The sequence below is a fragment of the Notechis scutatus genome, chromosome 1 (genome assembly GCF_049901735.1).
Source record: "Notechis scutatus isolate UNSWTSFEM ecotype Mainland chromosome 1, rNotScu1.2, whole genome shotgun sequence".
NCBI classification, from domain to species: Eukaryota; Metazoa; Chordata; class Lepidosauria; order Squamata; family Elapidae; genus Notechis; species Notechis scutatus.
The window spans coordinates 39,831,999-39,847,901 of NC_142009.1; the positions used below are offsets into that span (position 1 = coordinate 39,831,999).

The window sequence follows — 15,903 nt, forward strand, 5'->3', positions numbered from 1 at the left end:
GCACAGAAAGTCCCAGGTTCAATTATTTCTGAGATAATCCTTTGAATAACTTAATTAAGAAATTGAGAAAAATCACTGCTGCAACAACTCATCATATGGAAAAACAATTCCTCACAATTTTATTTTTAAAAAACATTTATATAGCTGCCTTTTTTGAACCAAACTCTGGGTGTCTCACAACCTCAAAATAAAACAAAATCTATCTACAACAATAAAACATCAAAACAAACAAATTTGGCATTACAACTATACTTTCCCATGTAATCCACAAGTTCATCTCACCAATCTCAGCCTAACCCAATGTTTGGAGAAAAAGACAGATCTTAAGTATTTTTCAGAAGATTAAGTGGGGGCTGCCAATCCTCTGGGGGAAGCGTGTTCCATATGACAGGTGCTGCCACAGAATAGGCGTTGGCTTACCTGAACGCAGTTTCTCAGCATGCCTTGGGATAATCCACACATATGGGTTGAATCTGCCTTTCTACCCAGAGACTGAGTCATCAATCTTTGCCACGCCTCTTTCTGTCGGGGCAGGAAGCCCCCTAGCCTCAGGCATGACGAAGGCACAGTCATTTGATGATTTTCCTGTGGTGTTGGCTCTGCCTCCCACCTGGACACAGGACGAGATGGTTGCTAGGATGGGAGTGGATTATCCCAAGGCATGCTGAGAAACTGTGTTCAGGTAAACCAATGCCTATTCTCCAGCACGCCTTTGGGATAATCCACACATATGGGACATATCAAAGCTGGCAATCCCTATGCGAGGGAAGTCTGGTCCTGTGCACTCCCGTCTGTATGCACTCGCTGTAGCACTCTTCTGCTGAAGGCCGCCCCTGCTGAGGCGTTTGTGTCCAGTCTGTAGTGCTTTACAAATGGAGATGAGGAGGACCATGTAGCACGCTGCATATGTCCTCAAGTGAGGTTTGCGTCGCCCAGGCAGCTGCGGTAGCTGCACTTCTGGTCAAGTGAGCTGTTACCTCTCTGGGTGTTGAAAGGGCCTGGGTCTCGTAGACCTTGGGTATATAAGCCCTGATCCAGTGGCCTATAGTTGAAGAAGAGAATTTAGTGCCTATTGAAGATGGCTGAAACGAGATGAACAGGGCTTCGGTTTTACAAAACATTGATGTATGTTTGATGTACCTGCGAAGAGCCCTCTGAACATCCAATTTGTGCCATCTGTGCTCTGTCATGTGAAGGGGTAGGGCAAAGGGGTAGGAAGTCTTCCCGACTTCCTGAGCCCTGTGGAAATGAGTTTACCTTTTGGGATGAAGGAGGGATCGAGGTGCAGGACAATCCTGTTGTCATGGAAGTTGCAGAAGTCTTCCCTGGTGGAAAAAGCTGCCAATTCTGATATGCACCTGGCCGATGTAATGGCCACTAAGAAGGTGACTTTGAGTGTAAGAAAGCGTAGGCTTACCGATTGAAGATGTTCAAACAGTTCTTGAGTAAATGCTTGTAACACTGTAGAAAGGTTCCAAGAAGGGTATCTGTGGACTGTTGGCAGTCTAAGATTGACAGTACCTTTGAAGAAGGAGCAGACGACTGGATGATCAGCGAAGGAATTCCTCTTCTCGTAGTGCAACATGGTGGACAGGGCTGCTACCTGCCTGCGTAGAGTACTAGGAGAGAACCCTTTGTCGAGTCCTGTTTGTAGAAAGTCCAGGATCTGTGGCACTGAGGCCACAGTTGGGTCCTTGCTGTTCTTGGTGCACCATTGATGGAACGCTTTCCAGGTAGCGTCATATATTCTGTTCATGGAAGGCCTCCTGGAGGCTTGTACTGTTTTGATGACCTTTCTTGAAAAGTTATCCCTCCTCAGGATCCTCCTCTCAAGTGCCAGGAGGTCAATTGGAGCCACTGAGGCTCCGGGTGTCCCAAGACCCCCTGGCTGAGAGATATCCTGTCCTGAGGGATCCTCCAAGGGACAGTGACAGGCTCACTAGATCCGCATACCATCTGGGCCGGTGGGGAGCGATGAAGATGATTTCTGCCTGTTCTAGAAGCACTTTCCTTATCACTCCCGATATGAGGGGCAGAGGAGGAAAGGCGTAAAGGAGACCCTTGGGCCAGTGGCTGCAAAGGGCGTTTACCCCTTCTGTGTTCGGTGACAGGAATCTGGAGTAGAATCGGGGAAATTGAGTGCTCATTGGAGTGGCAAAGAGGTTGAGGACTGGCCTCCCTAATCTCTGAGATATGTCCTGGAACAGATCTGGATAGAGACGCCACTCAGAGTTGTCCACCCTGGTCCTGCTTAGGTAATCTGCCTGGACATTTGCTATCCCCAATATGTGCTCTGCCTTGAGTGACAATAGGTGAGCCTCCACCCAGATTCCCAGTTGCTGTGTTTCGGACATGAGGGATCTGGAGTGGGTCCCTCCCTGGCGATTGACGTGGAGTGAGAGCTGAGTGAATGGCTCTCAGTTTTAACCAGTTTATGTTGTGTTGAAGGTCCGCTGTGGACCATTGACCCTGCGTGAGCTGTGACTGTAGATGGGCCCCAATCCCAACAGACTTTCATCTGAAGTGACTGTGATGCGATTGCGTTCTTTGAATAGGGACCCCTTGGTGATTGCTGGGGATACCCACTACTTGAGGGAACTGAGGACATCTGACCGGAGTCAGACTCTGACATTGGAGATGCTGGTGCCTACTCTCTGAAATGGTAGAAGGAACCATTGGAGAGGCTGGCGTGCAATTGGGCCTACTTTGGCTATGCAAGAGATTAATTTTCCCAGAAGCTGGGAAAGCACCGCCAGGGGAGCTGCTTGCTGCGCTGTGACCTGGGTGATCAAGGACCTGATGCTGTCCTGACATTCCTGGGACAAATATACCTTGCGTAGATTTGTGTCTATCACTGTACCCAGTTGAAGGAGATAGGTGGAGGGTGTTACCTGGCTTTTTTGGAAATTGATTGAAAATCCGTGGTCCTGTAGGACCTGGATTGTGTAAGTCAGATCTGATTTGGCTTGTTAGCTGGACTGGACTGGATAAGAATGTCGTCCAGATAGCACTGGACGTGCATCGGGATTGTTTTGAGGTGTGTGGCCAATGCTGCCAGCACTTTTGTGAAGGTCCTGGGGGCCAATGACAGTCCGAATGGGAGAGCCTTGTATTGATAATGGCCCCTGCGTAATAGAATCTGAGAAATCTCCAATGGGAGGGGGATAGATGGGAATGTGAAGGTAAGCCTCCATCAGATCAATGGACATTAGGAGATCGCCCCCTGATGCCTTCCAAGATTGACTGCAGAGACTGTATTTTGAATCTCTTGTATTCTAAATAAGCATTGAGCTTTTTGAGATCCAGGATCGCTCCCCCCTCCCAAGGACTTGGGAACTACAAATGGAATGGAGTAAAACCCATGCCCCCTCTGGTCCTCCGGTACCGGCTCAATGGCCTGGATGTCCAGCAAATGCTGGATCACCATGTCCATGAGTCTTTTCCTTACGTGGTTCTTGGAGGCTGAGTAATGGGTAAAGGTCCTCAGAGGAGTGGACAGAAAATCCAGGGCAAGACCAAATCATACTGTTTTCAGGACCCAGGAATCAGAAGTGATGGTCTTCCTTTGTTCTGCAAATAGGGCCAGTCGGCCGCCGATGGGAGGAAGGGTCCAGCAGTCATTTGGATCAATGGTAGGGATGACCACCTGTGCCACGAAAGGGTCATTTAGATTGAAACTGTTGTATGTTCCTGTCTTTAAATCCCGATCTATCTGTGGATCTATCAGATCTGGCCTGGTAAGACCTTTGGAATTGAGGAAATTCCTGGCCCGAGACTGAGGGACGAAATGGCTGTCTATGGGTGTAAGGAGAAGCCCTCCTGTCAGCCCTCTTGGTAAGTGAGGAGAACACCTTTCTCTTGTCCTTATTCTCGACTACAAAGGGATTTAAGGCCTCTCCAAATAGGGAAGAACCTGTATAGGGAGCAGTGGCATCTGCTTGCCACTGTCATAGTCACAGCAGATGATGAGAAGTGATGTTGGAGGCCAGGGCCCTGGAGGAGAATCGGGCTGCATGCAGGGAAGTGTCGGCCGCAAATTCGGCGGCTGCCACTAGTTTGTTGACAATCCTGATGCATTTTGATTTCCTCAGAGGGAATCCTAGCTTGTAATTGGTGAAGCCAGAGGGGGGACATCCTAGTGAAGAAGGAGGTGGCCGCAGCTGCTTTAACTGCCCAGGCATTGGCCTGGTGTGTCTTGTGAAAATTTTGTTCCGCCTTTTTGTCCTCTGTCTTAAGGGCCTCTGCTATATCACCTGATATTGCAGAGGGAGAGACCAAGGACGCCAAAGGTTCATCCAGAGGGAAGTTGAAGTGACTCAGAGAGAAGAGGAGCTATATTGAAAAAAAAAATTATCATTACCCCCCCGGATTGGGGAAGGATCCTGGCTGTGCCCATTGCTTCTGAACTACGTCCAAAAGTAACTTGGGACAAGGAATCTCCTGTTGGAGAATTGTAGGTTCAGAAAAAACCCTGCTGTTAGGCTCCTGAGTGTCTGCTGAAGCAGTTGGTATAGTGGGCGGAGGATCAATTTGGGCAGTGGTTCTAGCCTTTTGGAAGGGGGATTTAAACAGCCCCAGGCTAAACAGACCTGTGAAGGAGGGTGGATCAGGTGATAGGTCCTCATCTTCTGAGGACCCCTGTTCTCCCTGAACTCCTCCTCCATCCCAGATGCCCTGCTTCTGATGGAATGGGCTTGAGAGGCCTCTCTCTGGTGCCTGGAGGAACCCATGGAGGCCTGATGTTGCACTGACTGCAAAGGCTGAGGATCAGATCTGGGAGAAGAATGGCTCCTCCCCCCTCAAGAAGGAGGCTACCCCATGAGAAATGGCCTGAGCAATAAGGGCCTTAAGATCCTCCGATAATTCTGAGGCCACTCTATCTGCTGAGCGCATCCCTGCTGCAGTTGGAGTAAAGGTGGCCTCAGGTGATCCAGTCCCGTCTCTGGTCTGCAATTCTGCAGGACGAGGAAGCATGCAATCAAAAGGAAATCTCCGAGTTTGGATTTCCTCAGCAGGAGGATAAATTCCTGCTCCCTATCCCCCTCAGGTGACCAAGCCCCAGAAACTGCAGGCACGCCCTGTGCTAATGGCTGCTGAGGGGAGGGATTAACAGGTCTTGGCTGGGGGAAGGGGGCATACTTCTCCTGGTCAGCTTGCTTCTGAGCTCTGGAGAACTGCTTTTCCAGTGCTCTTTGCCTCCTTTCTTTTGCTCTTGTGGGCTTTCTGGAATAAAGCACCTTTGCTTTGATCTTGTTAGCAGCCTCTTTGCTTGCAGATCTGGACTTCCTGGGACTCTGCTTGATCTTTTAGCACTTGTGGACTCCATGCTGCTTTTGCCCCAATTGTTGGAAGGAGAGTTCTCTCGATTCTCCACTCCTGCTGCTCCAAAGGGAATTCAAGGCCTGGAAGCCTTCCCTGGGCTGTGACAGTGGCGGACCCTACCAGTCTCCTGGACAACTCACTACGTGGCCAAAATGGCCACCAACGGCCCCAGAAATCAGCTGGAGGTCACAAAAGCAAAAGCAGCTGCTCCGGAGCTACCTGGTTAAGCCTGGGATTGAAATGACATGCTGGGGGTAATCGGAGTTTCAGCACCCCCCTGGGGTTGGGGGGGCTCCCCCTTGACTGCCTGGGCTGTTAGGCCTTCAATTGGTAGCTCAGGGAAGCAGGCAGGATTTCCAATTGCTGCCTGTTCACGATGGTTTGGATGCTTTAGGGGCTTTTTGCAAACCTTTGGGAGAATCCACACTTTAAACTGCTGCTTTCTGCTGAAATTGTTGGAGCCAACCTTTGCCACGTCTCTATAGAGCCAAAACGGAGTCGTGACTGGGGCTAAGGGGCTTCCTGACCTGACAGGATGGCAAAGATTGATGACTCAGTCTCTGGGCAGAAAGGCAGATTCAACCCATATGTATGGATTATCCCAAAGGCATGCTGGAGAAATGGCATGTTTTCTAAGCTAACGCTTAACGGAAGGGATTAGGCATGCCCATTTTATCCAATCTGAGGGACAATCATACCAATAACCCAGTCTTATATCATATAGGGCTTTAACTGTAATAATCATCACCTTGAATTTCACCCAGAAGAATATTGGGAGCCAATACAACTCACACAAGAACATGGGTGATGTTTATGACCCAGAATGCTGGATCAACTGTAATTCCAGGCGGTCTTCAAGAGCAGTCCCAAGTAGAATGTGTTTCAGTAATCAAAAGTTAGCTATTGTTTTTCAAGAAAAAAAAAAATCTCCAACTTTATCCAGATAATTTGGGACTCAGCTTGATTATGTGGGTTTATGTTTGTGTCCATTAGCTTTACAGAAATTTTCAAAGAACATACCGCTTTTAGAATATTAGAAGTCTTTTTTGGATGGAAATAATTCATTTAGAGGATATCTGCGCTAATTTCTATGCCAGTTCCTATGGGCAACCATCTTTTCTACATCATATATAAGCCCCAGGCTGTTTTTCCAAACTGAACTGCTGAAATTCAGTAGAAAAACAAAGAAATTTGATGCACAACCTCTCAACAATTTGGAGAAGGCTGTGATAGTACTCAATTAGATATTCTCCAAGGGATGTGTATTTGTTTAGCATATCTCATTTATCTAAGCATTGTGTCCTCTATCTTTGTTCAGAATACTTCTGTTAGTAACTTTTTTTTAATGATCTGATCCCTTTTAACATTTGGATCAATATTACAAAAAACATTTCATCAATACACAAAGTTTAACATCTGTGGTACATTTGGGAGATCAAACATTGCAAAAACCTCTTTCCTAACACTCTCTATATACATCATTCTCACAATGATAGTTGCAATTTTAATTCTACCATTTGAGTTCAACAAACTTGCTTTTAAAAAAGGATGACTTTAGGATTAATCTTCAAGATTTGTTATGACAGGCTTCTCTAATCTAGTGACCTCCAAATATGTAGAGACCAAGTCCCAGAATTCCTTGTCAGTAATATTTCCAACCTATTTAGAAGAATCTGGGAATTGCTGGATGAAACAATTCAAACTTCTATAGGTAGCCCTTGACTTACAACCATTCGTTCACTGTTTGAAGTTATGACACTGTTGAATAAAGGTGGGTATAGTTGGTTATTGGAATTCCGGCCATCCCAGCATCTTCACAGTCATATGATTGTGATCTTGGAGCCAGGTCATGCTTACACAATTGGTTGCAGTGCCTCATGAAATCATGATTTCCATTTGTGATCTTTCCTGCCAACTTCCTCAGAAGTCAGTGAGGAAGCCATCAGGGAAGGTCACAAATCTGAAGTAGGTTCCTCCCCACACACACATATGCCTTCTCCAAACCCCTCTGCCGCACCAGCCATTTGCATCCTCCTCAAGCCTCACTTTATTTGCCCCACTTCTCACACTCCCTCCCTAAGCCACCCACTCCTTCACATCCTCTTTCACCAGGCAACAGCTATTTTACTGCCTGCCAGCCTGCTTGCAAGCCACTTTGCAAGGCTATGCAACTTCTCACCGGCTTCCCCACTGACTTGGTTGTTGGAAGCTGGCATGAAGCTGCCTCACCTAATAACCATGGGAGTCAGTTAAGAGAACTGCAGGAATTGCCGTCACTAAACAATGCAGTTTCACTTTACAACCACAGCAATTGAAATTCTCTCATAAGTCAAGAACTACTGGTACTCTTGTTCAGGATTTATGTTTCTTTTGTCTCAGTGGATTAGGAAATAAAATACTCCGAGACATACTGGCAGAGTGTTCTGGAAACTTTAATCCAAGCATATAAGAAGGGGACTAATAAGAGAGAAAGCTTCACAATTAACATTTAGTATACCAAAAACAGTAAAGCCACTGTTTAAAAAGTGAGCATTTTACAGAAATTTGTTGTGCCAAATAACGAAGACAACAATTTTATGTACATTTTTAATATTATGAAACAATTTTTATGTTTCTTGTGGATACATACTCCACAGGGGAAAGAATCCATTTGATCCCAGAGCTGAGTTCTTTATTTAAATCAGAGGTCTCCAAACTTGGCAACTTTAAGATTTGTGGACTTCAACTCCCAGAATTCTGGGAGTTGAAGTCCACAAATGTTAAAGTTGCCAGGTTTGGGGACCCCTGATTTAAATTGTCATTCTGATGGTGTAATAAAGGAAAGGGACAAATGTGTTTGACTTTAAACCGCTCCATGAAAACTGGCCTCTATGTGAGCTGCAGCATTAACTCAGATCAAAAGCCTTACTACCACTATCATACCAGAGAGAGGTACTTCCAATGTAACAAAGCAACATTCAATACATTTGACTTGCATATCTTGTTTCCATTGCATAAGCAGTTCCTCTTTAATTTCTACAAAACCAGCTCTGCTATCCAAGTTTCCTCAGATGCTCTTGAGTTTATGTTACATCAAAACATATAAATACATGTGCACTTGGGATCCACCCTCATGCTTAAGTTTAAAAAGACAGAGAAGAGAGATGACATCTCCCACCTCCAGCCAGGAGCACACCAGATCAGCACAGCTTCTGCCTTGCGCTACCAGTCACTCATAAGCCAGCCAAGCAAGAGGAAATGCTACCATGGCAACACAAACCAGGCTGCTTAAAGAGCTGGTACTTTACACACTAAGCTCTCCCTGCCACAAACAGCACAACTTTCAAATAACCCATTTCTCCTACTTTAGGCAATAGAACTAATGCAACATACAATTTCCAGCTTTTCTAAAACCACAATCCTCCTACCATGCAAACTCGTAAGGTTGGCAAAAGTTGGCAAAATGTAAGTCACCTGGACAGGTAGAAAAGGAAAATCAAGTGTGAACAAATACACTGGCATTCATTCCTACAGGATGGTTTACAATGGATACAATTGGATAAATTCTTTATATTCACTTCTACTCAGCTGAATGCATGAAAGGCAAAGAACAACTCTACACATATATCCCATCTTTTCTCTCCCATCCTCTACATTAACGATGTCAAACTTGATTTCATTGAGGGCCACATCAGGGTTGTGTTTGACCTCGGGGGGGGGGGGAATGGGCGTGGCCAGGGGGGGGATGGCCAGCTTGACATCACTCATGTCGGGGGCACCTGTGGTGGTCCAAGCACTCTGCCAGCGAAAACGTGCTCCCGGGCTTCTTTTTTGGCTGTGATGGCCTCCTGCAACTCTTTGCCGGTGAAAACGGAGCTTGGGAGAGCTGCGGGTGGCCCTTGCAAGCTCCGTTTTCGCTGGCAGAGGGACCGTGGGCTGGTTTTTTATTGTCTCTAGGGTAGCCCTGCAGGCCAAATCTAAGCACCCCGCAGGCTGGATCTGGCTTGAGTTTTGACACCCCTGCTCTACACATTCAGTTGGAAGTCCAATTCAGAGTTGTACTCATGTTTGTTAGAATGTAAATAGAGCTCTATAATAAAAGCTGTCCAAGTTGTGCAATTATATTTACGTTCAAGCCATGTATGGACCCATTTTAAATCTGATAGCTGAATGGAAAATCAGGAGAACGAAGATAGTCCCATGTCTACTTTGAAGCCTTGGACACTTTCCACTGAATATCTATAGATGACATAGGGAATGGTCTTGAAGCACAAGAGGAAGAATTGCTACCACAGCAACAGCAAGGTAAGTAGGTCTTGAATCTGTAACTGAGTAATAAGAAAGAATGTATCAAGCAAGCCCTTTCCTAGTTCACATGAAGATAAAGTGAGGAAGGAGGAAACACATCCAGATTTGGAGGCCTGTGGTTATAGATGTTACAATAAAAATAGTCCCAAGGGCACTTTTCCAAAAGGCAATTGGACTTTGTTTTCCCTTGGAGACATTTCTCTTCTCATCCAAGAAGCTTCTTCAGTTCTGAAGAAATCCAATGCCTTTTGAAAAAGTACCTCTGGGACAACTATGACCTGGATGACTGAGAATCTCCATAGACAATAAAAATAGTCCAAACCCATGTGGTATTGACAAATAGATGAGTGTATCTTTTCTTTTTATGTACACTGAGAACATATGCACAAAGACAAATTCCTTGGCCAATAAAGAAGGAAGGAAGGAAGGAAGGAAGGAAGGAAGAAAGAGAGAGAGAGAGAGAGAGAGAGAATTAGTGTCAGAGTCTGGTCTACTTTGCAGGGTTCCAGTTCTTCATTTTTTCAACCAAATATGTAGGATCTGATTGATGCCCTGATTTGCAATCTCTTTGCATCTTCATTTCTCCTAAATGCATGTATTTCTGTACTTATTTTTTCTAATATATCAAACTGTACAATGTTCCCTTTGTAATTTCATGATTACATGCCACTTCCATCAATATATAAATATTTGCCCATATTTTCCATAAATAATTATGGTTTCACACTCGCTGCTGATAAATAACATCACCATTTGTGTTTTGTGACTGTCAGCTTACTGTATGTTTTGTGCATTGGTTTAAAGAATGCACATTTTTTGTTAATTTTTGAATAAAATGAGAAGTTAACTGATTTCCCAACCATCCCTAGTTTAGTCAGATATAATTCATGAGTCATTAAAAGAACTGTTAAGCAATAGCAAAAAAAGTAATGGCAACCCACTATACTGGTTATTGCTTGATTCTTCTAGCTCAGCCAATGAGGTCCCCTAGCATACACTTCAGAAATCCCTTTACCAAAATTAATCCACATTTCTTATTAGCTATCACAAGCATTGTAAAATATATTGAGATAGTTATAAGAAAAAATCCAACACATCTAGTTAACTTAAAAATTTAAAAACCAAACAAGCTTTCAACAGTTTTTGAAATTTCTTTATCAACTAAAATATCAGAAAAATTATGTTATGAGAGAATAAAAATACACTGAACTACACTGAGTTTAGCTCAAACGTGTGCAGTGTGAGATCCAAGTTACATGCAACTCTTGAATTCCTTGGATATAGTTTAAAGAGAACTTGAGAAGTTACTATTAAGTTGTCATTTGCATACACCAGGGAAAACACTACATATATGACTGGATATTAATCTTATTAACTATTTTATTTTAATTAAACTGAAATGTAAGATACAGAAAAACAATTTTAGTCTTTAATCTGGCTTCATTCATTACGTTTTGGAAAACCACCCTGGCATGTTACTCAAAGAAATACTGTTGGAGATGTAAGTATTTATATCATACTTTACCGGTCATTGGATACTTGGCTTATATCCAACCCTATTACTGTATTAAGTAGTAAGCAAAATAATGACTGCTTTCCTGTTCTCAGAAAAATATAAAATCTTCTTGTAACTTATTTTTCCACCATGAATTTTTAAGCATTCAATTAGCTATTCATTCCCAGGAACAGTTCTCTACCCCTCTGTGTACTTTTAAGTCTTATCTGGAAGATTTCGTAATGGCCTGCTACACCATACAGGCAAATTTAGTCACAAAGCTTGACTTAACTATTTTTTTTCCACCTAATGCTGAATGAAAGAAGCCCAAGGCTTTCTCCCAACACTGGAATTGTAAATGGGGAAGAGTGCGTACAATTCCTCAACCCCAAAGATGAATAAACACCAGAATACTTTTTCTTTAATTATACCTTTGTACAAGTGAAACACCTTGATTCTGAGGTGGCAATGAAATTCAATTACTATAAACACTGGGATTCACAACTCACATTGTTGTAATGTGGTTGGTTTTAGCTTAGTGAGTTGCCTGAAGGAAGAAAGCTGTTTGGAAAACTTGGAAATGGTCCATTTGGTGCAAGCAAAACAAAATAGAAGTTGGCTTCACTCAATACACAACTGCTAAACTTGCAACTTAACCTTATAAACATAATTATCCCCCAATATATATATTATGGCTTAACATGATGGATTGGCTCCCACGATGTATTAAGGCAATGACTGAATTCCCAAAACAGTAAACAGTGAATTACCAAACAATAGTTTAGCCCATTGTGTGAACAAATCTAGCATGTTATGTGAACCCAGCCTTTAAGTCTTCAATATTCTTAACTACATCCAAGCTGCAGGGGGGCAGCAGAAGTATTCAGGGTTGTCCTTAATTTCCATTCTAACAGACAGAACCACATCCTGTTGAGCACAAAGAAAGGTATATTCAGCAATGTCACCCCAAATTTGTTGGATCCTAATGCAGGTAGTCTCCAACAACTAATTACTGTTCCTAGAAAACTATATGGATTCATATACCTTTTCTTTTAGAGCTCAAGGTGAGATACATGGTGCTTCTTCCTCAAACCCAAAGTCACCCTGTGAATTTCCTTTGCTAAGGCTGGATTTGAACCTGCAATGCCAATCAATACATTACCTCAACACAAAGGCATTATGACTTTATAAATTATAGGCAACATATTAGGCAGCCTTCACACTGATGACAATCTTTCAATATTTCTTCATGATATTAAAATCAGAAGGAAAACAAAACATCCAAAATGATGGTGTAAATTTAAAATTATTCCTTTTAATCTGAACTATACAAAATATATGTCCATCATAAATGGACAGCCATAAATAAATGCAACAGCCTGTCCAATTATGGCTCTGTCTTTCTAGTCTAATTATTTCATAGTCAAAAATATTTATTACAACACGCTGACTATTCGTGACAGATTTTCACAGGTGGCTTACTGTATAGGGTTCAGTCAAGTAAGGATAGGAAAGATAGTCTCATAGATACCAAGAACTAAGCCATGTAAAGCTTAAAAGTTGACCACCAGAGTCTTGAATTGGAGCAAGAAGCAAACTGATAACCAAACAAATTATGGATGTTAACACTGTTCAATCAGCTACCTTGCCACAAACGTGATAGAAAGTATATAATGGAGATATGCTAATGGCAGATATCAAGTTGTCTATCTAAATATATGATCCAGGGTTTAAATTTTAAGACTTTTGCTTAGAGTTTTTTCAATCAGTGGAAATCTGGCCACTCTGAGGCTTGGAGGCACCTGATCAATGCTTACATAGCAGTTCTGTCTAGTCTGAGAACCAGTAATCCCTGCCATACCAGTTTTAGCTCTTACAGATTGGGAAAAACTTGTACCACAAATCTTGGACAACTTCTAACATTTAGCATTAACAGATGAGTTGGGTGGAACAATGGCTGCCTGGAGAGAAAGCAGCTTCCTAGGGTATAGTAGGAGAGGGACTGATAGCGAAGCTGAGGATGGAACTGGAAGACATAAATTAATTTCCAGCTGTTCAATTCATGCAAATGGCATTTGTTATCACTGCTTTTATGAGTAAAAATATTGATCATTTGAATTCTACCAGGAACTCAAGGGAAAATACACAGCATTACATCTTTCCATTTCCCTCCTCCCCAAATATCAACCATCTTATGACGTAGACTGAACTGAGAGACAGAAATTGCTCTAAAGTTACTCTTTTACCAAATAGTAATTTTTTTAATTGGGGCAGTATAAAAACCATTGGTAAATAAATACTCACCCACTGAACTTTTACACCTTAGAACTGACCAACACACTAACTTCTGAACCACATGGGTTGTATGTGATGATTAAAAGATGTCAGGCTGTCAAATCAGAATTTTTGTAATGTAACAGCCTTATGTTTACAAGGAGCACATTTTCCTCAACTAGCTCTCTTTCAGATGCATTGACACCGTCAATGCATCTGAAATGATTAGGCTGTCTAATCAACATAATTTGAAGTCCCAACATATCTGGAAGGTGCCTGGTTTAGTAAAGCTAGTATAAGGTAACAAAGACCCCAAACATTCCATATTTATTTATGTTCTACTATACATTTGAATCAAGGGTTCCACAATAAGAAAAATGGGTTTACAGTAATTAAAAAGATACAGGTAAACAACTCTAATCTCACCTTGCCATGGCTTCTCTCCACCTTTCGGAAACACTTATTCAGAGAAAGATTATGCCGGACGGAGTTCTTCCAGCCAGTGGGAGCCGTAGCAAAGTATGGGAAGCGTTCCAGAATCCAGCTGTAAATTTCTTTCACTGGGAGGCTTTTATTAGGCGAATGTTCAATTGCCATGTATATAAGAAGGCTAAAAGAATATGGGGGCTTAGATGTGGCAGATTTCTTCTTGGGATTAGAATAGCAGGAGGATGAATATGTTGGCACATTATCCCCCTCAATATCATACAGAGGACTAACAACTGGAAGACCTTCACTTCCCAGGCTGAAGTTCGTTAGGAGATTACTGTTTTCATGCAGCCAGTTCAAGTTGGTGAGCTCATCGTCCGCAACTTCACTATCCACAGCTGTGGCCTTTGGTCGAGCAGCATCACCTGCCTCCGGCAAGCTTCCCATTCTTTGGATATGCCTTAGACCTGCTGCTTTCTCTACTGGTGTTTCAGCTTTCTTATCCGGAGTCATTCCTGTTACTGGACCCATTTAATCTTGTAGGCCTAGGCATAAAAATAAAACCCTAAGCATTAAAAGGTAGATTGTTAGTGGCCCTATATTTAGTTTGATCATTGGATCATCTAGTTCAGTATTATCTAGATTTTCTGTTTTAACAAATCTTCATCTATATTTTCACAAAAGACTTGACAAAAATGTAATAGACACTTCTTGTTTACCTATTGCTTTGCTTAGCAATGTTTTCCAGTTATAAAGATGATGAAAAAGCATCTTTGTGACAAACCCTGCATTTACAGCTTTCATAGGTCTGTAAAGCAAATGAAAGTTTGTTTGTTTATTTATTTATTTATAAAATTTAATATAACTGCCCACTTGCTCACAGCAATTCTTGGCGGCTTACAAACAGTAAAACCAAAATATATTAAAAAAATAAAAAAATAATACACCCCGCCCCCCGCCATTCAAGTTGAAGTAAGATCATCAGCACACAGTCACAGTTTCACTTAGTGATCACTTTGTTTAATGTCTGAGTTGCCAATCCCGACTGTGATCACTAAATGAAGACTAATTGTAATTGTATTAATGGTGAAGTAGGGGTTTATTTAGTTTTGAATTTGTAAGAGATAGTCAGGATTCCTGGCTTTCAAAAAATGCATTTCACAGCAAAAATACCTCACATCTTCACAAGAGCGTGGGCTGCTGCTTCTCTGCATTATTTCTGCAAACACCATGCAGCCACATAAATATTTCTATTATTTATTAAATTTATATGCCACCAATCTCACTAACAAAGCGATAAAATGACCAATATTGATTCTTCACTTGGCCATTCTAGAAAAGACAGCAAAGGAAAAATCTCTACAAAGTTTTCCATTCCTTAGTGCTCAGAGGATATTATTGCCACAAAAAGAAAATCAAGAGCTCATAGCACCCTCAAAGCAAAAGTTCAAAATGGCAAAATATGCTTATTCTGGTGATTATGATTATAACATTTACTATCCTAACAGCTTGAACATTCAAAGCAGACAAGCTAATTACTCCAGCAACTAGTATAAACTTGCAAGGTAGATCAGGATTATTAAAACATCCATAATCTAGTCCAAAATCCACACAGGCAACACTTTTATTTAGTTAGCAATGTTTACAAACTATTTGCAAACTTTTAAATTTCCAGAAATTTATCTTTATCTTAGACAAGATAGGGAAAAAAAATCCCTATTGTATAATGCCAACCAAAATCCAGTTAATGCAAGGCTAGCACACCCACAATTGAGGGTAGCACATCTGCGATTGTCACTGAGGTTTTTAGAGGGCAGAATGGCACAATTTGCCATGGCCAACTCGCGGTGAGACAACTTGCCATCCGACAGTTTAACAAATACAAAAGCTAAATTAATTTTCACAGAACCTTGGCCAATAATAATAAAATAAAGTCAAATACAAGCACTACAATAATTTTGGTGAAAACATGGTCACCAGTAATAAAAATAACTGAATGAAATGATTAATACAGGATTGAATTGTTCCATGGCGGATTGTCTCATGAGTTGGACATGATGAGTTATCTCAGATCCCTTAGAGCAGAAGTTCCCAAC

General features: G+C 42.2%; 1 protein-coding gene across 3 annotated transcripts in view; it reads right to left on the minus strand.

The window, feature by feature from the left end:
* FOXN2 (forkhead box N2) overlaps positions 1–15,903 on the minus strand; it is a 49,808-nt gene that overhangs the window by 21,397 nt on the left and 12,508 nt on the right. For all 3 annotated transcript variants that reach the window (XM_026684772.2, XM_087961423.1, XM_087961412.1), the window contains exon 2: positions 13,805–14,352. In XM_026684772.2, the coding sequence (XP_026540557.1) occupies positions 13,805–14,338 (534 nt within the window). In that variant the 5' untranslated portion in view covers positions 14,339–14,352. The remainder of the gene's footprint in view (positions 1–13,804; positions 14,353–15,903) is intronic.